General features: G+C 42.9%; 1 protein-coding gene across 1 annotated transcript; it reads left to right on the plus strand.

The window, feature by feature from the left end:
- The first annotated feature begins 1,459 nt into the window (after positions 1–1,459).
- On the plus strand, positions 1,460–19,837 carry CIDEA (cell death inducing DFFA like effector a). The gene is made up of 5 exons (XM_073331634.2): positions 1,460–1,583; positions 6,750–6,906; positions 7,637–7,783; positions 11,138–11,316; positions 15,132–19,837. Exons 1-5 carry the CDS (start codon positions 1,546–1,548, stop codon positions 15,259–15,261), a joined length of 651 nt encoding a protein of 216 aa, XP_073187735.1. The 5' UTR covers positions 1,460–1,545; the 3' UTR covers positions 15,262–19,837.
- The last annotated feature ends 1,910 nt before the right edge of the window (positions 19,838–21,747 follow it).

Raw genomic sequence — 21,747 nt, forward strand, 5'->3', positions numbered from 1 at the left:
TCAAGCAAAAGCATATTTGAAAGGAACTTTTTGTCTTTTTCAGATTAATTGCCTGCTCAATTTTCCCTGTCACTACAAATCAGCCACTAATGCTCCATCTATGCTACCAAAATAACTGCTTAAACATATCTGAGGAAAATGGTGGTGGCCTCAATATATTATAAAATGTTTTATTCTTGCCTGTGTGGCTTAAAGAAATCATGTTAGGGAACTATTTTATTGCAGATTGGTAGCTAGGCTAAAACATGGTTCCTTAACATAGTTATTTTATGCTTTTCCTATTCACACAGGCAAGAAAAAATCACATTACAACACCTGGTCTACAAGGGTTAAAACATAACTATCTTAAGATACACTTTTGCCTTGTGATTTCACCAGTTAATAAGTTCACTGGTATCTCTGATATGTCTGATCTGCTGGAAAAACAGAAGACTTTATTTTCCAGTGTTGTCAATCTACCACTTTTTACCATCATTCTCCTGCTCCTTTTTCACATGCTCAATATTCTCTCTCCCTAGTTCATGATACCTTACCCCTATATAACCACTTTTGTATATTCTTAGCAAAAATAAAAGAGAGAGCTCTTTAGGCAGATTTGCTTTTAGCTCTGTAGAGGGCAACAGCTGCAATAACTGACTTGGGTCCTGATTCTACAATGTCTTGGAAGCTTTAATACTCAATTTACACCTGGGCGAACACTACCATTTTAATGTGCTATTCGTTTTATACCCACTTTGCACAGATGTAAATGACCACACCAGCTGCAGGGGAGTCATGCCATTGTAGTCATACCACGGCTCTATTTCTCAAACTATGGCCATCTCAACCTATACCCACCAGAAAACCTCTATATTCCCATCAGAATGTATGTAAGCACAAATATACAAAGACAAACACGAACAAAATCAATAGAAAGCTTTCTATTTAAAAAGTAGTGAGGAAAAATTGTGCAAAACCAGAGCAGGGAAAATAAAGTGACAGTAAAGAGACCATCACACTAGCTACCAGGGAATGAAAAATGGTCATCAGTGATACATAGGCAGAGGGGACCAAGCCCCATTTATTCATTAATTCTTATGAAGATAAGAGGGATGCCTGGTGCATCCAGCCGCCTGCTCTGAGAAACAGCCCGTGTCGTTTGAACTCTCGCACCAGCCAGGGGGCTGCAGCCTGCCAATAAATGGTTTTATTTGGTCCCTGCCCCTCCACTTCACCCCACCCCACCCACTTCTTCCCCTGATCCCTCCCCCACCCCAATACTCACTCTCTGACCCTTCCCTCTACCTTAAACCTTCTGCTCAGCCCCCCCCCATTACCCCTCCCGCCTCTGACCCCATCCCTCACGCCCGGGCTCATGCAAACCCAGCACCTCTGCCCCTCCGCCCCGCGCCAGGCGGGCACTGGGAGTGGGCGTGGCTTCCCGGGAGTGGGTTCGCTCGGGCGGGGGCGGGGGCGGGGCCGCGCCCCGGCCCGCGATAAGTAGCGGCGGCGGCGGTGGCGGGCGGTCCCCGGGTTGCTGGTTGTTGGCGCGGCGCCCGGCTCGGCATGGCGAGCGCTCGGGACTACGCCGGCGCCCTGGTGCGGTGAGTGAGCGCGCGCGCGTCCCCGGGGGCACCGGCCCGAGGCGCAGCGGGGAGTCTGAGGCTGGATGCAAACCCCGGGGGAGGCGGCTTCCCGCCCATATGGTGCTGCCGGGGCTCCGCCCGTGGTGCCGCCGAGCAACCCGCTTCGCCCTGACCTGATCCCGCAGCCGGGGCTCTCTGGCTCACTCGAAACCTGTCGCTAATAGCTCCTGTTGCAAATGTAACTCGCAGGTGTTGCCGGGCCTCCTGGGGAGACCCCTAGCTCCCGCACCGTCTGGCTTAAAGCAAAAGCTGCAGTGCCTTGTCGGGATGACTTTACCTGCTGAAAACCCCGTGCATCCGACCTGGGCATCTTGCTTCCTCTGAAACTCTCGTTTCAGCAGAGATGGTCGTGGATTAGCCGTTTCCGTATGGCCGGGAATCGCAACGTAGTTGCACGTCCGTCATACCCAAAAGGAAACTCTTCCTAGTGTCTCCTTTCATCCACTGCTTTGTTAAAGAACAAAGAAGTGGATGAAAGCCTCTCAACAGAGGTCAAACTATTTTTAGACCGTGGCCATGGCTCTCAGCCATAGTAGGGGTACGACAGCAGCAGGACCGTTTGCTCCCTTGCTTCAGGAGTAACTGTGTACACTACTATTACATCTCAAATGTTTGAAAACTGAGACTGAAAGAAAACAAGAAGATAATCTTAAAGACTAGACAGAATTGTGGTTGGTCTTGTGTTCTAAAGCACTGGCAGGTGAAACTCCCACTGGCTTAATTATAAGCTTTGGCGTTCTGGAGTTTGCTTCAATTCTTCGTTTCCTACCACTGGCATCTTGACCATTGAGATCTTCTAAAAGATCGTATCAAGTAAACAAGTTACTTTGATTTAATTAAATACAGGACACTAAATAGCTTGTACAATGTTGCGGCAGTAAAACTAGCAAATGGTACATCTACTGCACCATAGTATATACTAAACCGGTGTTTTTCAATCCGTGGGTCGCGACGCAGCACTGGGTTGCGGCATGTAAGGCACTGGGTTGCCTTAGTCTGGTCAGCACCGCCAACGGAGACATTAAACATCGCATCAGCAGTGCTGGCCAGCTAAGGCAGGATAGTGCCTACCTTTTCCAACACCATGCTGCACCCTGGAAGTGCAGGCAGGGGGACCACAGAGCCCCCACATGCTTCCCGCACCCCAAACAGCAGCTCAGCACTTCAATTGGCTGGTTCCCGGCCAATGGGAATGGGGCGGGGTCGGCGCCGGTGGGCAAGAGTCAGATGCCTCCACCTAGAGCCAGACCTGCTGCCGGCCACTTCTGGGGTGCAGAGCAGTCCTCGGTGCACCCCGGCTGTGCTGCTGACTAGGAGCTGCTGGAGGTAAATCTCCGCCTGCACCCCTACCCCAACTCTGAGCCCGCCAAACCCAGAACCTCTTCCTGCAACCCAAACTCCTCATCTCTGGCCCCAGCCCAAAGCCTCTGGCCCCAGCACAGAGCCCTGAACCCCTCATTCCTGGCCCCACCCTGTGGCCCTCACCCTTGCACTCCATCCCCGAGCCCCTCCCACATCCCCAAACCCCTCATCCCCAGCTCCGTTGGGTCGTGGGCATCAACAGTGTTCTTCAACTGGGTCCCCAGGGAAAAAAAATTAAAACCACTGTACTAAACTAGATATCATGCCAAGAAAGTGTAAGGCTCATGAGTCAATCATTAAATTTAAGGTGTGACTTAAGTCTTAAGTCAATGTTGCAGCTATTCAGTGTGTCTAAAAAGACCGTTCTCACTATGGAGCAGTCTTAAATTTGTATAGTTTGTCTTCATCTTGCACATTCTAATGAATCTAAATTAGCTATTCCAGTCATTCTTTCACTTCTAGTTCTGTGAATGATAAAATTCTAAAACACGTAGTCTGAGGAAATGCTAATAGCACATATCCTCCCTGAAACACTAACTGCATCACTTTTAGCTGATTCACTCCCCTGACGCTAAGGGTAGTCAATTTACTCTAATCTAAAGGTCACAAACAGGCTATAGATTGGTGTTGTGCAACTTGTGACTCCTGAGTATGACTGAAGGCTGTTGCACCATATCGCTTAGACAACCATGCATGACACCCTGTACGTTGTCTGCAGGCTGTCTCAAGCTTTGCAGCCAACAGTGTGCACAGAGTTCATTGTAAAGTACCGCCCACTGAAAAGTAGCTGAATTCATGGATCCTACATGTCTCCATTCTAAACAAGTGTTTGGAATACTATGTGCAAGTTCCTACTTCAAAAATGAAGAACTTCTAATGTGGCTCTAGCACCAAGTCAGGCGCTTTACTAAAGTTTGAGGATGATGGTTGTGTACCTTTGTAGAAAACTCTTCTATGCCCTGGAACTGGTATTACTGCCTAGACAGGGTAAAATACCTGTACTCTGCCTCCCTAAAACATACCCTTTGTAGCTTAATAATAAAACAGATGTGGGCCTGTTTAACTTACTAATGAAGCTATTAAATGTAATTAGCATTTCTTGCTATTGTTGCACCATTTTTCTGTCTTGGCTTTCACTTTTTCTTTCCACAGTAGATTGTGGGGTACCAAGTCTTGCGGTGACGCCAAGCCACCTGAGGATTCCCTTGCATCAGGAATCCACTTGTCTGCTTCAAAGGCTGCTTTCTAATTGCTACAGTATAAAGCAGCCAGACTGGGTTCCAAGGATCTGGATTAGTATGTCTAAAAGTCCTTGGCTGCAGTCGCTATAGACATGTAAGGGTTGGATCTGGTGTCCAAATAGGTAAAAAGGCAAGCAATCACTGATGCTCCTATCACTAAGAATCCTGTTTGCTCTACCAACTGAGAACCCAGAGTTCTCAGCTACTTGAACAGGCAGAAACAGTTTCAGGTTAAATATTACGATGACAGTCTTGCTATAAATGGATGCAGGTATAGATGGAAACAGTGACTGATGGTAGTACTAGAGAGTACAAGGGAACTTCAATTCTGAACCCATTCACATCACAAAAGTCATTCTAATCACAATCTTACATCTTAATGTGATCCTATGGCTTTGTTTCCATGTTGGATTCAAAACTGGGCACTACATCTTGATACTACTGGAGGATTTGGGTGCCAAAATTGGACAAATAGCAGCACAAGATTGCCGAAATCATGTAAGCTCAGCTCTTGAGCTGTTTAACCTGAACCCAAGCTCTTACTTGGCTCTGAATCCTAAAACTAAAAGCCCACATGATGCTTCCTTGTCCTGTCAGGAACTTATTGATACATCATGTTTGCCTTGGCCCTGTGCTTTTTTCTTATGCTTTGTCTTCTGCCTGAACAAATTCCCTTTTTGGCAAAATAAGACTTCACAAGATCTAATTCAGCTTAGTGATAGAAAGTAAACTGACACACTTAATAGCCTCCAACCCCCACTGTTCCACCTGGGCTTGTTGAGTCTTTCAGATCAAGTACTGTACTGGCAAAGTAACTTTTATATAAAAGTGATGTATGCTTCCTGTTGTCTGAAAAAGCTTCAGACAGCTCCCTACTATTGGGGCCTTAAGCTTGATGATGGGATATGAAACTTCTTCGTTGTATGCTACTGGTCCAAATCTAGTCCATATTGCTAGCAGTCAAAAGGTAAAAACTGATCACTTGTGGGCTGTGCAACACATTGATCACTAGGCATAAGATCAAGAGCAAATACCTACATCACAGAAACTTAACTGTAATTCTTGGTAACTGGGCAGAAAAATTCCCGTTCACCCCAGGGAAAACTTCAAATCAGGGTTGAAGTGCACACTGGTATGGCAGGGAAACTTACAAGATTTCATTTTGCACTGTATCTGATCATTGGTAGTGCCTAGTACCTCATGTGCTGAATTTGCTCTTCAGCAGGGAAAAACAATCCAGAAAGCAATGGCTTAAACTACACATGGAATAAAAATTAATCAAAAGAATACTTATTGAATTAAGTGAATCTCAAACTAAGAATATGTTGCAGATTATGAAGAACAAAGCCAGTAGACAGTGAAGGAAATGTCTGGCCAGAATTAAACCTGTGACAGGCACTTATCAGGAACTAGAACCAAAACATAACTTGATAGTCAAAACTAGCAATCTCTGACTTTCAGACCAACAAACTTAGTCCATGCAGCCTCAGCTGAATTAAATGGGCTTAGGGAAGATCTTATCATACTCACTATACCAAATCTAATTTCAAGCAAATCTAATTTCAGCCAAATAATTGCATCAAATCGCACACTAGTATTCAAAATAGTCATTCCAATGTCTAAGCTACTTGAAGCATCTAACTTGCTGCATCATGGCAGACTTCCAAATCTTGACAAAGCCAATGCTGCAAAGAAGTAATGGCTCATCTTAAAATAGCTACTGCTAGCTAGCTTGCCACTTGCAACAGGCATGTGAACTCCCAGTGCTTTGGTGGCATAATAATGGAAGTTATCCAGGTGAATCCCTGCCTCATAGCAGGTGGATGCAGGGGCACTGTTGATGGGACCCACAGCTGTGTATGCGCTACAATTTACTAGAATAAAACTGGCTTTTCTAATGAACTTCCTTTCATACAGCTATTGGGAGGCATTCAAATGAACCAGCCAAATGAAAGATCAGTTTAATTATCTGTAAGATAAACAGTGGTGCTGAAGTAAACTAAGTTGGAAAGGTAGCTGCTCTAAGCGAGGAGACCCCCGGGGCCTAAGGGATGTGCCATCCGCTTCCCGGAGCGGCGTGGAGCCAGGGCAGGTAGGAAGCCTGCCTTTGCCCCGCTGGACTTTTAGTGTGCAGGGAGGGGGAGGAGTTAATCAGCGGGGCCTGTAGACCCCGGGGTACACTTGAGGACCCCAGGGGTCCACAGATCCCAGTGTGGGAAATGCTGCAATATCCTATTAAAGAAGGTCAAAGTTGTTGTAAGCAAGACTGTGACCAGTGGTGACCTGGCCAAGTTGGTCCCAAATATCTGTACAGTTCTAAAACTGAAAACCATTATCTTGCCAGGAAGAAAGCAAATACTCTAGTTTTATTGAAACAACTTTGGTCTTTGAACTTCTTAAATAACTTAATCTGGTCTCAACTGGCCTGTGAGAACTACATATGAGCATTATATAGTGAATGTATACATCACAATGACTAATCTCAGTGTTTTTTTTTAATTAAAATGAAACTGTTTTTTAGATCTCTGGTATCAATGGGAACATCTGTGGGGTCGGTGACACGACAGACCCTATTCCCTCCTCTCTTACCTGCAGCCCGACCTTTCCGTGTATCAAATCATGACCGCAGCAGTCGGAAAGGAGTTGTTGCAAGCAGCCTGCAGGAGTTTATTAGCAAGGTATATCAAACGCTTGGTTGAGACTTAAAACTACTTGTCAGTAAGAACATAATACCTAGGCCTTCTGGTCTCAACTCTGTATGAGAGCAAAACTTACTTCATGACTGAACTTATTTCAGAATTCAGAGCCTCAAAAACCTGGTGAATTGGAGTCTAAGATAAATACCATGGCTTTTTAGAGATGTATATGGGATATTGAGTGTCAAATGCAGGATGACACTTCATTGAAACATAGTGTAGTCCTTCAACAGAAGGAGATACTGGAAATACTGTCTCTAAACTAAAATGATGGGAGTCTTGCTCTGAAAGATTCAACTAGACTGCTTGTGGAGCTATACGTAATGACGTCTAGTTGGATTCCTCCTTTTTAGAATTAACCCTTTGTATTTAAATACAGTATCAAAGCCTGCTTACATTACCATGAGATCCAGATACTCTGGAAGTTCTGTGCACTTTCACAGCAACTTGATTAGGGAGTGAGGGAAGAAAAGAGTAACTACTTTGCAGAGTACAGGACCATATGTACAGTGCAGATGCCACAACTCTTCCTTGGTGTGGAAGTTGGAACTGATCTTTATAGGTAAAACAGAAGCAAGTCAGTACCTTCATTTGGTGTTAGAACTACTCAACGAATGAGTAGTTGTCCTTAAATCTTAACTAGACAGAAGGAATTAACTTAAGAAAGCAGATGCATTCTGAATTAGATCCATCTACTATTTTTTTATTGTAGGCCCTAGATGCCTTGCTGATTACTGCTGGACTGATTACTCTAGTTTTGGAGGAAGATGGCACAATTGTGGATACTGAAGAGTTCTTTCAATCTCTGGGAGATAATACACACTTCCTTCTTCTAGAAAAAGGACAGAAATGGACACAAGTAAAGTGTTAACTTTTTTGTAACTTTTACAGATCACCTTTGGCTTAAGGAGAATTGTGGCAGCTGGCAGTGGGGCAAGGGGTGGGAGTGGTGGAGGAATGGGAGGAAAATTGCCTTCAAAGAAGGCTGGGGTATCAAAACCAAAACCTGCTTACTATGCTAAGAATGCATAGTCTTTCCAGAGGACTAGAAGTAGGGAGTTCTTCTGACCCTCAGCTGAACAGGCAGAAAACCCATTACAAAAACCTAACATAAATTGGAATTAAATATGTCACAGGCATCTACAAGAACCAAAACAAAAATCCCTTTTTTGCTCAAGTGTCTCCTATATTGTGGAAATATGACTAGTCCTCCTTGACTAGAGAGAGAAACTAAACACCAATATTTTTTTACATCAAGCAAAACAGACTTTGGTTTTTTATCAAAAGCATGGCTTTTCCTCTAGGCAGTTCACTTTAAAGGAAAAGCCAAGGCATGATTACAGCATAATCTGAAACAGAAGTGTAAAACTCCATATTCTGAGCACATTAGATACTCAGTAGAGCTAACTAAATTAGAAAAAATATTTCTGCATTATTCCATGTGCAGGGCTAAAGTGTGCCATCAAAACATAATTATGAAATAGAAAAACAGATGTCTAGACTTTTTTCTTGGCATAAGAGCATTTTAAGATGAATGTGCCTGGTTTATCTAGTCGTTTGGGGTTTTTTTGGGACACTCCTTCCCTTGGGTACAAACTGGGGACCTTCAGTCACATGTGGGAATAGTTCTGATCTCCATAATGCAAATAAGAGATTAGGTCATTTCTCTAATGGCCCTTCTGTTAAATGACAACTGTCTCCCCAGAAAAACAAATTGCTTGTGCTTGTCAAGTGACAAAGGCTAGCAGTACCACTGTCTCCTCTGACTGCCCATGGATGACAAGCCTTAAATTGTCACCTCTCTTAGACTAGGACCTAGGTTGCAGGCTCCTGTGTACACATGACAGACACAGCTTCCAAGGAGCAGAACAGCAGGGACTGGGCAGTAGTCCCCAGTGACCAGACAGCCTTTTCAAAACAATGTCATCCTTCTTAACAGAAGGAACATAACCTAGCATAAAACAGGTTTTGAAATTGCCTATACAGGCTTATCTACCTAGAGCTCACCATCCTCTTGATGTTAGCCAGGTAGACCTAATGTTTTCAAATTTCCTCTGACCAATTCTCCTTTCTCTCAAAAGTGGGACTTACTGTTTAGTGTGCCTTTGATCTTAGGCTTCATCTCTGGCAGGTGCTCCCTTAACTAATAGCCCAGACATTGTTTTCTTAATGTTCCTAGAAGTGTTCTCCTCAGAAGTACCCTGTCTGCAGTTATTGTGGTGGTTCTTGCTTAGTTCCTTCCACAATACCCCTTTTGGCCTGGGTCCATAGTCAAACTACCCTTGCAGCAATTGAACAAGCATAATGTGCATAAATTAATAGAGAAGCCCCCACATTTCTAGGAAAAGTTTATGAATTGGAGAGTCCAGAGGAGAGCAATAAAAAGGTCTTTTTTTAAGAGGCTAAAAACTGGGTATATTTAGTTTGGGGCAGGGGGGAGACCAAGGAGAAACCTGGTAAGTCTTCAAGTACATTAAGGGCTGTTTATAAAGAGGCTGGGGATCAATATTTTCTATGTCTAGGCTCACTACTTCTTGTCCTACCTTCAGTAATCAGCAGCAAGGGAAATCAAAGTTTGTTAGAAAGGGCTTTCTAACAGCTATAAGGGTAATTAAGCTCTGGAATAGGTTTCCAAGGAAAGTTGTGGAACCCTCATCACTGGAAGTTTTTATGGAGAGGTTGGACAAACCCCTGTCAAGAGTGGTCTGGTTTACTTGGACCTGCCGCCAGCACAGCAAGTTGGACTTGAGTTCGAGGTCACTTCTAGCCCTATATTTCTGATTCAGACTCCAGTGATCTATGTATAGTTGCAAAATAACTCAAATGAGGAACATGACTTAGTCATATACCATCTGCCAGCATCCTCAACTTAAAGCTACAAAGAGCATGGGAACTAGGTAATGAGCATGCTGCAAGAGTATTTGTAAAACATAGCTTCAAGTGTTTAAAATTCATCCTTGTGAAAGGGAGCCAAACCCTAAGCATTTACTGTGGACTGTCAAAGCAAAAACAAATGCAGATCAGTCTAGTGTAAACATTATTGAGACCAAGTACCCTAGTAATTTGTATCTTAGCCTTTCCTGTACACTACTTACTAGATAAAATTGCAAAGCTGCTCCAAGCAATCTGTTTGTTAAAAATAGTGATAAGTGATGTACAAAGCATTCCAAAAGCACTAATGAGAGTAAAATTCTCATTGAGTGAGATACAGGATATATCCACTAGATGTCCCCCTACAGCATTGGACTGCTGTAAACACTTCTCAGTGACAATATCTTAAAGTGGGGCAGGGAGAAAGCATGAGCAGCTTTTCACTGTCACTTGGTAGGCAACCTGGGAGGAGGTCAGGATTTAGCAGTTGAAGGTGCTTGCTTTCTAACAACTATCCTTGTTCTCCCTCTAAGTTTGCTTAAATACAACTTAGTGCTGTTCTGGGTCTATTCTAACTATCATCATAGTGGTTCCTTCCAGTGACTTATTAACTACTTGGGGGTTACTTCAAATCCTAGTCACAAAGACTAGGTCCACAAATCACCAACCACCGGATTCCCAGGTGCTATTCCAAAGCCTGTCACCATGCAGCTGGGCAAACTCCCTTTTAAGGTAAACACTGGGCATATGGACTCCTGATTACTTTAAAATATTAGTCTGTTTGCTGCAGCAGTCCACGTAAAGCAGTCTCTTCTCAGTTACTGGTTGTTCATGTCAAAACTGGTGTCATTGTGCCAATACAGCTGGCTTTCTAAATAACTTTAACATGTCACTAGTGTTGTAATCCTGGTGGAATTTGGCCCTGATAGTTCAAGGATTCTCAGGTCATCTTGAGACGAGTCTGACTAAAGAAAAGTAACATTTCACATATGCAAAAATGGATTAACAAATGCAAAAAACAATAGATACTTGAAGGGAGTATCCATTGTTTTTTGCATTTATTAATCCATTTTTGCATATGTGAAATGTTGAGTATCAATTAATATATGAAGGATTAGTTACTTTAGAGAGTCCTCAAATGAAGTCATGATGAAAGCTGCAAGTTTGTGACAAATACCTTGTAACCACTACTGGGATTCATGTCCCTCACCAATAATGTAGATTGGAATAACATTTAATACCTCTAAAGAATAGCTGCATTATTTAGTGTCATTAAGGCATATTCACTATGCTCTCGCCTCTACTGGATATAGTATAAAACTAATTGTCTCTTTAAAATCAGGGAGAAAATATCACCGCTGTACAGCAGACTAAGAAAATGGGGGTAGCCAACATTACTCTGGACTTGTACAAGCTGAATCCAAAGGATTTTATTGGCTGTCTAAACATTAGAGCTACTTTCTATGAAATCTACTCTGTGTCATATGACATCAAATGTATGGGAGCAAAGACTGTGCTGCGGTAAGTATGCATTCCTATTAGTCAGTTGGGGGAATATAAACCAAAACCGGTCTCAAAGGAGCATGAACTTTAAATGATCCCACAATGAAGATGCTAACTGGTTAGCCATGTCTGCATTAACTGGTAGAGGCAAAGGCATCTTTATACTGTTTCCTGCCCATGACACAGCAATCTGCAGTAGCCATTCTTAGCTTTTTTTACAATGATTTTTTTGATGTAGCTAAGGTTACATGGCAGAAATTTAAAGTAGAACCTTACCACAAGAGTAAGATATTACAAATGGAAGTGTTGTAAGCAAAACCAGTCCATGTACAGTAACTGGTGGTTGAAGGCTGACTGGTTGGGAAGGATGCCAAGTTCCTTTCATTGAAACCAAAACTACTTCAGTGTCGTGAAATGAAGAACTGAATAACAGTAACCTTTAGGCTTTTCCCACATTCTGCATAACCAGATCAGTTTCCCCTTCTGATGGGGATGGAGGAAATAGAGAAATGGGGGGTATAAAGTGAACTTTTTACTATCTTTAGGTGGATTTTGCATATCAGAATAAGATTGAGATACCTTGGTTCTCAAGTGAACTGCCTTTCCCTGCTACAGAGCAGTTTAGGCTAAGTGTATCCCTTCAAATACTGAAATGCAGATATTGTTTAATGTCATAAATTGACACTCCCTGGTTGAAGATGGAAGCAAATATTCTATCTACTCTGCCAGTCCAAGTGTAGAAGGCTCAGTCATTACAGGTTGAAACTACATGAACATGAAGATATTCTAGATCACTGAAGTGAGGACTTCAAAAGACAATGGCTTACTGACTCAGATGAAAGTTCTAAAATACTAAATTGCAAACAGCACACCTTGCTGCACCTGTCTGACAAAGTTCTGGCCCCTCAAATCCTATGTAAATTGAGACTAAACAAGACACTGGCCTAAAATTGGCATAGACTGATAGTCTATCCCTTAATGTCTGGATTCTCAGTCTTGGATTTAAATGAGGGTCTAGTTATGCCATGTATTAGACCCTTCCCCAGCTCTGACTTCAATGGGTCTGGATGGATAACTGAGTGCAGAACTTCATTTAACAGAACTAAACGCTGTCCCCTTGTGACAAGTGGGGACTAATGTCTTGTGCCAATCTTTAATTCAATTATCAGTTATGGGTTTGAACTCTAACAATGGAACTTGCATTGTTAAAGAGCGAATTTTTAAGTGTCAGTTCCTCCAAACTCTTGCCAGCATGCTGCAGCTGCTGAGAGAAGCTGATACAGGAAGTGAAAAAAGCAGCAGGCAAATAGCTGAGGTATCTGGAGTCCTGCTACAAGCATAGCTACATTATAAGACGACCATTTGAGGGCCAGTACAAGCAAGTAAGTCCTCCTGCAAAGGGCTATCTGGAGGGAAGATAAGAGCCTATCCCAAGTGGCTGCAAGCTGAAGACAAACTCTGCATTGGGGTCTCAGATAGTCCCTAGAAAAACGTTCTATTGATTCTGAAGTTTCATACACTGAATCCTCCCAAATGTTCACTTGGCAGGCAGGGAGCCCCTCACATGCCATCAAACATGATGAATTTTCTGATTTTTTTTTATTGTCTTTTCAAAGAGAGGATCAAATGTCCAGACCAACAAATAACAATCTCCTCCACAGCTAAAAATGCCACTTGCACCCACAGCCAGTTGTCTCACAACAGCTGCTGTGTGTAAGACACAGCTGCATAGAGGCCTAAGAAGGCTGCACCTGGTTCTATAAAGTCACTTGGCCAGCCCAGCAGACTAATTGAAAAGAACATACTGAAGCTATAGCAAATAGGTGTCTTTCATGTCATGAAAAAGGAGTTGTATTTAAAGCACTGCCAAGTCCCTGAGAGATCTTTATTCAACCTCTGTAGAGTGAATTACTGACTGCAAAAAAAATCTAAATTCTCTTCCCATAGGCAATGGGGGAGGAGTGTAGGAGAAAAGGATCTGCCTTCTGCATTAAACAGGAATCCTAGAAGTGGGGAGTACTAGTAGAGCACACTTGCATTCATCCTTACTCAGGGATGGGAAAGCTAGGCTGCCGAAAAGTGAGGCTTTACTTCAAGGAAGGGAAGAACTAGGTCAACATCTATCTAAGGAATTGTTGGTGGGGAAGGGAGAGGATCTCATTCATAGAGCAGTGGTTGAGTTTCAGACTAGCCCTCTGATTATTCCTGTACTTTGTTCCCTTCCCTTTGTTCTCTACTTCCTAGTATATTTAGTTGTAGCTGTGAGTTTGGGTAACTTCCAGGTACTTCAGTCTAGAAGATTCATTTGGTTTTAGAGAGAAAAAGCAGGATTGTAAATATACAGATCTGGTACAGAAAGCTGAACTCAGTGTAGTTCCTGGTCTAGATGGCCTGGTTTTCTCATTCTTAGAAAATGTCACTCTAAGGAGTGGCTGGAGGCTGATGTACCAAGAGTGTCGTGACGTGTTCAGCTTTATCTTCTCTACTCCTGGAACTTGCACTAAAACCTGTGGGTCTTGATAAAACCTTAGTGCTCACATTGCCTTAGTTTTATGGGTCTTGTATTGGATCTTAAAGCCTGCCTAAAGCTGAATGTTTCAAGCCACTAATTCACTCTGGAATGTAAGCAGTAACAAGCAATACTCATGAATTGGGAGGACAAAGCTTTGAGTCTCAGCTCCATTAGTATTACATACGTAAGTTCACTGCAGCCAAACAATCCAATGTGAGTGCTCAAGTATAAGACCTGGTCAATACTTTAATAGACATGTCAGTGGTGGTTCTGTAGCTAGCATTCCTCCTTACTTCCCACCTTGTACTATACTAATAGGTAAGATGGATTAATGCTGCAGGGCTCAAATTGACTTCCTGATTACCTGAAGTCATTAATGGAAACATGGCAATGCCAGTAAGGGTATTTGGAATGTTCTGCTGAAAACTCAAGTAACTGCTTTGTCTGCATAACTTAAGTTTCTCTTGCAGGCCCTAACTCTGCTACATGCAAACAGCTTCCTTCCCACTAAGTGGGAATTGCTTCTGTGTCAGGGTGGGCAAACTTTTTGGCGTGAAGTCTGCATTGGGTTTTAGAAATTGTATGGAGGGCCCATTTGGGGAGACTGTGCCTCCCCAAACAGCCAGGCATGGCTTGGTCCCTGCCCCTATCCAATCCCCCCTGCTTCTCTCCCTCTGACAGCCGCCTGGGACTCCTGCCCCATCCAATCCACCTGTTCCCTGATTGGGGGGAGGGGCAGGACCCCTGCCTCATCCAACCCTCCTCTCCTTCCTGACTGTCTCCCCAGGACCCCTGCCCCTATTCAACCCCCCCCGTTCCCCACCCTCTGACCACCACCCCAAATTCCCTTGCCCTCTATGCAGCCTCTCCCTGCCCCCTTACTGTGCTGCCTGGAGCACACAGCCGCAGTGCCCAGCTGGAGCCAGCCATGCACCACAGAGCACTGGGTCAGGCTGCAGCTGTGCTGCCCCAGGAGCTCACTGCCCAGAGCGTTGCACCAGCTGTGCAGTGAGCTGAGGCTACAGGGGAGGGGGAACAGCAGGGAAGTGGCCAGGGGCTAGCCTCCCAGACCAGGAGCTCAGGGCCTGGGCAGGAGGGTCCCATGGGCTGGATGTGGCCCACAGGCCATAGTTTGCCCACCTCTGTTCTATGTAGTGGCTGCAGAATCAGGCCCTGGTGTAATGTTGCTGTATGTTGCCAAACAATGGCTAGAAATGGATGGGATGTGAGGATTCTTCTAAATGTGACTCATCCTGAAAGAGCCCTATGCATTCCAAGACTTTCTTTTAGAAATGACATTGTTAACTTTTTTCTCTTCTAGGAGAATGCTTCGATTTATGTCCCATGTGGCACAAATAACTGGGCAGTTTCTTCTCTACACTGGATCTTATGTGTTGCAGCTGATGGGTGAAGATGAGGAAGATGGCATGTGTACAAACTCAAAGCACTAACAAGCAGTCTCACTTCTAATATCAGTTGCACCTTTTCACACCAAACATTCTCCTGTACAATTCTAAAGATGGCTTCATGGTCTTAAATTTAAGTAGATGAGAGGTTCACTTTAATGGACAAACATGAATCTAACCTTTTGTCCTTTGGCACACTTGCAGATCTTGTGCTTGGAAGATAATGATGTGACAATTGTAAATATGATCGGAGTCTTTAGTCTTTTTAATGCAGTGAATGGAAAGAGGTCTAATGTCTGGGGATTGGACAGAAGTTCCTCCCCCACTACACAGATATCCAAAATGAAGAAAAGGTATACATGGAAGCATGAAATCTTTCTCTACCAAGCGGTAGATTTCCCCTGCATGGATCAAGACTTAATTGTCTTGTGAGTAAACAACCATGTTGCACCTTCTGAATGAATTCTGTGGCTTTTAGTTTCTTTTATGTCCTCAGTACTGTTCATATTAGTGTTCACTCCCTTGGTACTCAAATCCCCAGCTGAATTGTATCTGTTTCACTCTGTATCAATGTAAATAAATAACTTCATTTTTTTCAGTACCATAGGATCTGGTGCAGTGAACTCTTTAAACTAATTTAGTTTAATTAGACAGGTAGTGGAAATAGAGCTGCCCTTACCTTTTTTTTAAGTCTGGCGTGCAAATTTTTGCATTACAGTGCTAATATGTATAAGCATTGCCCTGTAAGCATACTGAAACTATACCAATGTAGGTACAGCCTTATAGGTTGATGCACTAACTGTAGTGGCTTCTAAAATGTGAGTTAATGCAGCACAAACTGTAGATTTACATCTTGATCACTTACCTAACTTGCATTTCTTAGCTCAGTATTTACAATTTCCGGTCCTGCATTGAATAAACTGGTTTAGTGTCATGCCTAGAATACTTACGAGCTTCCTTTCTAAAAAATGAGATTCATAAGCCTCACTGAAATTGCAGTTTGTCCCATCTGTTAAGGCACCCTCAAAGGCACATTTAAAATTCCTAACTTAGATTTAGGAGCATATTTCTTGATCACTGGGCTTGCAGAACATCCACTCTAAATACAGCTAGAAGCTGTACCTACACTAGCATCTTCAGTAACAGTTATGTATAGGATTACCTTTTATGAAGCAACAAACTAGCCCTTAAGCTATTGGATTCCTTAAATTGTAATTATCCATGATGGCAAACTGTTAAAAGACCAATTCTAGAAGATGTACCTCTAGCAGTTGCCATTGCTAATGGCCTCCTCAAGAGTGGCTACAAGTTCCAATATTCAATCTTTAAGGATGCACACCAGCCACCATACAAGCATTTCCCACATTCTATGAAAGTACTCTACCCACCAGCTACATGATATTCTGGTATGGGTGTGGATGGAAGAAATTGAGACATGCATCCACACCCATACCAGAATATCATGTACCTGGTGGGTAGAGTAATTTCATAGAATGTGGGAAATCCTGATTTAAATTCCTCTCAAAGACAGAGAGGGGACTTAAAGCTGTGACTCCCCCAGACCAGTATGCATCCAATGAAGTGAGCTGTAGCTCACTAAAGCTTATGCCCAGATAAATTGGTTGGTCTCTAAGGTGCCACAAGTACTGCTTTTCTTTTTGCGAATACAGACTAACACGGCTGTTACTCTGAAACCATACAAGCATGCACAGCTACAGGGGAAGAATCAGTCCTATGAGATCCAGTAACTAATTACTAGCTGGCATGCTGTGTGAAATGCTGTGTTGGTATTAATGGTCTGAGTAAGACCTTAACATTCTGCAGTTCCTAACTCAGTAGGTTTACCCTTCCAATATTGGATCAATTCAAGCTTCTTGTGTTCATGACCTCTCTAATAGCTATGGTACTATGACATTCTGTGAATTTGTCATAGGTCATTCCCCATGTTCAGATGCTACCCTTCTGTAGATACAGGGGGAAACTGACCTCCCCCTACACAGAAATATGGAACCTATCAATCTTCCAAATTACAGCCATGCTAAATATTACCCTGTGGTAACAGGCATAGCTCTCCTTTGGGGGCCAACAGTCAAGGAGGGGTAACTACAATATTGTCCAGTTAAAGACTGTATAGAAAGGTGGTATGCTGCTTTGATCAGTATGGATAAAACTAGTCAAAGTGAAAGCATTCCACTCTGGGTAAGCACAGATGTGAAGCTAGTATTACTACCACATGAGTTTAAGCATTTAAAGTATAATCAATCTAGGTTCATTCCTAGTCCTACCTAAGGTGTACTTGTTACACTCAAGGAGCTGGATGTTGTGGTACTTGTCACAGTTATCAAACACATTAGCTGTTCCTCTTGCCCGCATTGCAGTGGCCCTTCTGTCTGCTGTGGGTTTGCATTACTTGATTTAGGTTATGTCTACAGGGGAGTAAAACACCCACAGCTGGCCCATGTCACCTGACTCCAGCTGTGAGGCTATAAATGTTCATTTACACTGAAATTTTAGAACTGTGCAGCCTGAGCCCTGCAAGTGGAGGTCAGCTGACATGGATCAGCTGTGGGTGATTTACTCAATTGTTGACATACCTCCAGTCATGCTGTCTAGTTACTTAAAGGCATTTTCACATAAGTACTCAAGCCTTTGCACTCAGCTCCTGCTCATATTCTGTAGGCAAAACAAGGAGGCTCCTTAAGAATTAAAATTAAAATAGTGTTGCCTTCCTGCTGTGATCCAGTATTTATCATACCTTGTTCCACTCTATCCTAAGATCATGACATGCATATAGTCAAAATTCTATTGCAGGAAAAGACTTTTTCAGCCTGCCTGGAGGCAGTAGCGTGCCAGGGCTGAAAGAGCAAGTACCCTCTATCCCTTTGAACGCATACTAGAGAAGAGGTTGAAAACTTTCTTCTGAGGTGGGGATGGCTACAACAAACCAATGGAGACAATGGGACTTCAGTCCAAGGACTGTTTAGCCTTTTACTACAGAGTGTGGAAGGAGGGCACTGAGAATGGGGTGGAGACTAAAAATCTAGGTATTGCCCTAAATGAATACTTTTCCTCCCTTTTTAATAAGGGTAACAGAGCTTGGGGCCAGTAGCAGGGTGGCGAATAGGAATAAGGGTGTGGCAGTAGACATGAACACATCTGAGGTGGAAGCTAAACTCAAACCACTTAATGATACTAAATTGGGAGGTCCAGATAATCTCCATCTAAGAATATTAAAGGAACTGGCACATGAAATTGGAAGCCCAATAAGAAGGATTGGTAATGAATCCATAAATTTTAGGGGTCATACCTTATTACTGAAATTGCAAATATAGTACCTATATTTAAGAAAGGAGGGAAAAAGTGAGCCAGGAAATTAGACCTATTAGTTTGACCTAAATTGTATGTAAAGTCTTGAAACAAATTTTGAAAGGGAGGGCAGTTAAGGACATAGAGCTAAAAGGTCATTGGGATAAAATACAACATGGTAGATTGTGCCAGACCATGCTGCTCTCTTTTTGAGAAGATAACTAATTTTCTAGACAAAGGAAATGCAATAGATCTAATGTACCTGGATTACAGTAAAGCATTTGTTACAGTTCCATGTGGGAAATTATTAATTAAATTAGAGATGATGGGGATTAATGAATTGAAAGGTGAGCAAAGAACTGGTTAAACGGTAGACTACAAGCAGTCATGCTGCAAGGTGAACTGTCAGGCTAGAGGGAAGTTACTAGTGGAGTTCCTCAAGGATTGGTCTTGGACCCAGTCTTATTTAACATTTTCATTAATGACCCCTTGGTGCACAAAATGGGACTGTGATGCTGGCAGACCAGGTGCCAGCTTATGCCAAGGTCCCTAGGCCCCAAATGAACACTGCCACATGCATAGCTGGAAACCAGTCTGGCTCAACTGGCTGTTTAGTATTATTAAAATAGGTGTAAGATTTATAAAAATGAGTTTATGAAATGCTTGTAGGATGCTGAATATATTAATTTCACTTAACAACTATACCTCATGTTACAAGGTCATATTGATTTTTGCATTGTAAACTTCTGTAACTTCAAACAAAGAAACTAATGAATGTAAAGCTGTTGTTCCTAAGCTTTCCATTGTGTGCGCACGCACACACTGGGGGCATGCCTGGGCCCCTCCATGCTGCTTGGGGGAGTGTATCTCAAAGTTCGGGTACCATTGATGTAAAGGTTGCTTCCTACAGAAGGTGTTAGGTCCTGGACACGAGAAAGCCCATTGAAACCAAATGAGCTGTTTTGAAACATCAAAGGATAAAGACTTTGTTGGCTGATCTACACGCGAGCACACGAAGAGGAGATGTGCACATGGATTCATCCCATCATCTTGAACTTTGGGAGACGGCAATAAAAATCTCTGACAAGAGGAACTATCTCTCTGCTGCATGAATTCTGAAGGGGGAAGATTTCTAAGCAAGAGTACCCCATGTGGATTAGTCCTAAAGGACATATAAAGAAGCTGCTGTAATATGCAAGCTATTACCCTTTTGGAACATAAGACTGTAACTCATTGATCTGCATGTTACCTGCTTTAACCTTCTAAATAACTCTCATTTCTTTACTTAGTTAATAAATCTTTAGTTGGTTTATTATAGGATGGGCTACAAGCGTTGTCTTTGGGGTAGGAGCTAAGGTACAGTTGACCAGGGGTAAGCGACTAGTCCTTTAAGTCCAGGAGTAATTTGAACATAGTTGTGATGTTTTGGTGTAAGGGACCATCTATCACAAAGCCAAGCTTGTGGCAAGATAAACTGAAATACGTAAGGGGACCATCTGTGACTGCATGGTTAGGCTGTTATAGTACCTGAGGGGTTCAAACTTGATACTTGGTTGGTGAAATCTAAGCATAAAACTCTCAGTCAATTTGGGGTTTTTACCCCGGTTCTTTAGTGTACCCTGAGGTTGTTACTCACACTCTGAGCCACTCAAGACAACTTGACAATGATTTAATAAAATCTGCAGATAACACAAACTTGGGAGGTATTGCCAAATGGAGGAGGACCAGAATATTCTACAAGAAGATTTGGATGACCTTGAAAATTGGAGTAATAGAAATGAGATGAACTTTAATAGTGCAAAGTCATGTACTTAGGGCCTAATAAGAAGAATTTTTGCTATAAGCTGAGGATGCATCAGTTTGAAGCAATGGAGGAGGAGAAAGACCTGGCTGTATAAGTCAATCACAGGATGATTATGAGCCACAAAGGTGCTGTGGCTGTGAAAAATGCAATCCTAGGATGCATCAGGTGAGGTATTTCCAGTAGGGACAAGGAAGTGTTATTACCATTATACAAGGTGCTGGTGAGATCTCATCTGGAATGCTGTGTGCAATTCTGATCTCCCATGTTTAAGAAAGATGAATGCAAAGTGGAACAAGTGCAGAGAAGGGTGAGTATGATGATCGGAGGAATGGAGAACCTACCTTACAGGAGAACACTTAAGGACCTTGGCTTGTTTCGCCTAACAAAAGGAAGGCTGGCTGGCCTATAAATACATGAGGGCTAAACACCAGGGAGGGAGAATAGTTATTTAAGTTAAGGGCCAATGTTGACACAAGAACAAATGGATATAAACTGGCCATTGATAAATTTTAGGTTTGAAATTAGATGAAGGTTTCAAAGCATCAGAGGAGTGAAGTTCTGGAGCCATCTTCCAAGGGGAGTAATGAAGGCCAAAAATTTAACTTGTTTCAAGACTTAGTTTGATACATTTATGGAAGGGATAGTATGATGAGATTACCTACAATGGAATATTGCCCCTCTGCAACTGCTATTAGCAAATACCTTCAACAGCTGAAGATGGGACACTAGATGGGGAGGGCTCTGTTACTACAGAGAATTCTTTCCTAGGTGTCTAGCTGATGAGTCTTGTCTACATGCTCAAGGTCTAACTGTTGGCCATATTTGGGGTTGCCCTCCTCTGCAGCATGAGGTGCAGGTCACTTGCTGGTTTGAACTAGAGTACATGGTGACTTCCTATAACTTGAAGTGTTTACATCAAAATTTGAGGGCTTCCATAATTCGGCAAGAATCATAGAATATCAGAGTTGGAAGGGACCTCAGGAGGTCATATAGTCCAACCCCCTGCTCAAAGCAGGGCCAATCCCCAACTAAATCATCCCAGCCAGGGCTTTGTCAAGCCTGACCTTAAAAACCTCCAATGAAGGAGATTCCATCACCTCCCTAGGTAATGCATTCCAGTGCTTCACCACCCTCCTAGTGAAAAAGTTTTTCCTAATATCCAACCTAAACCTCCCCCACTGCAACTTGAGACCATTACTCCTTGTTCTGTCATCTGCTACCACTGAGAACAGTCTAGATCCATCCTCTTTGGAACCTCCCTTCAGGTAGCTGAAAGCAGCTATCAAATCCCCCCTCATTCTTCTCTTCTGCAGACTAAACAATCCCAGTTCCCTCAGCCTCTCCTCATAAGTCATGTGTTCCAGTCCCCTAATCATTTTTGTTGCCCTCCGCTGGACGCTTTCCAATTTTTCCACATCCTT

Source organism: Lepidochelys kempii, chromosome 2 (assembly GCF_965140285.1).
Source record: "Lepidochelys kempii isolate rLepKem1 chromosome 2, rLepKem1.hap1, whole genome shotgun sequence".
Lineage (NCBI taxonomy): Eukaryota > Metazoa > Chordata > Testudines > Cheloniidae > Lepidochelys > Lepidochelys kempii.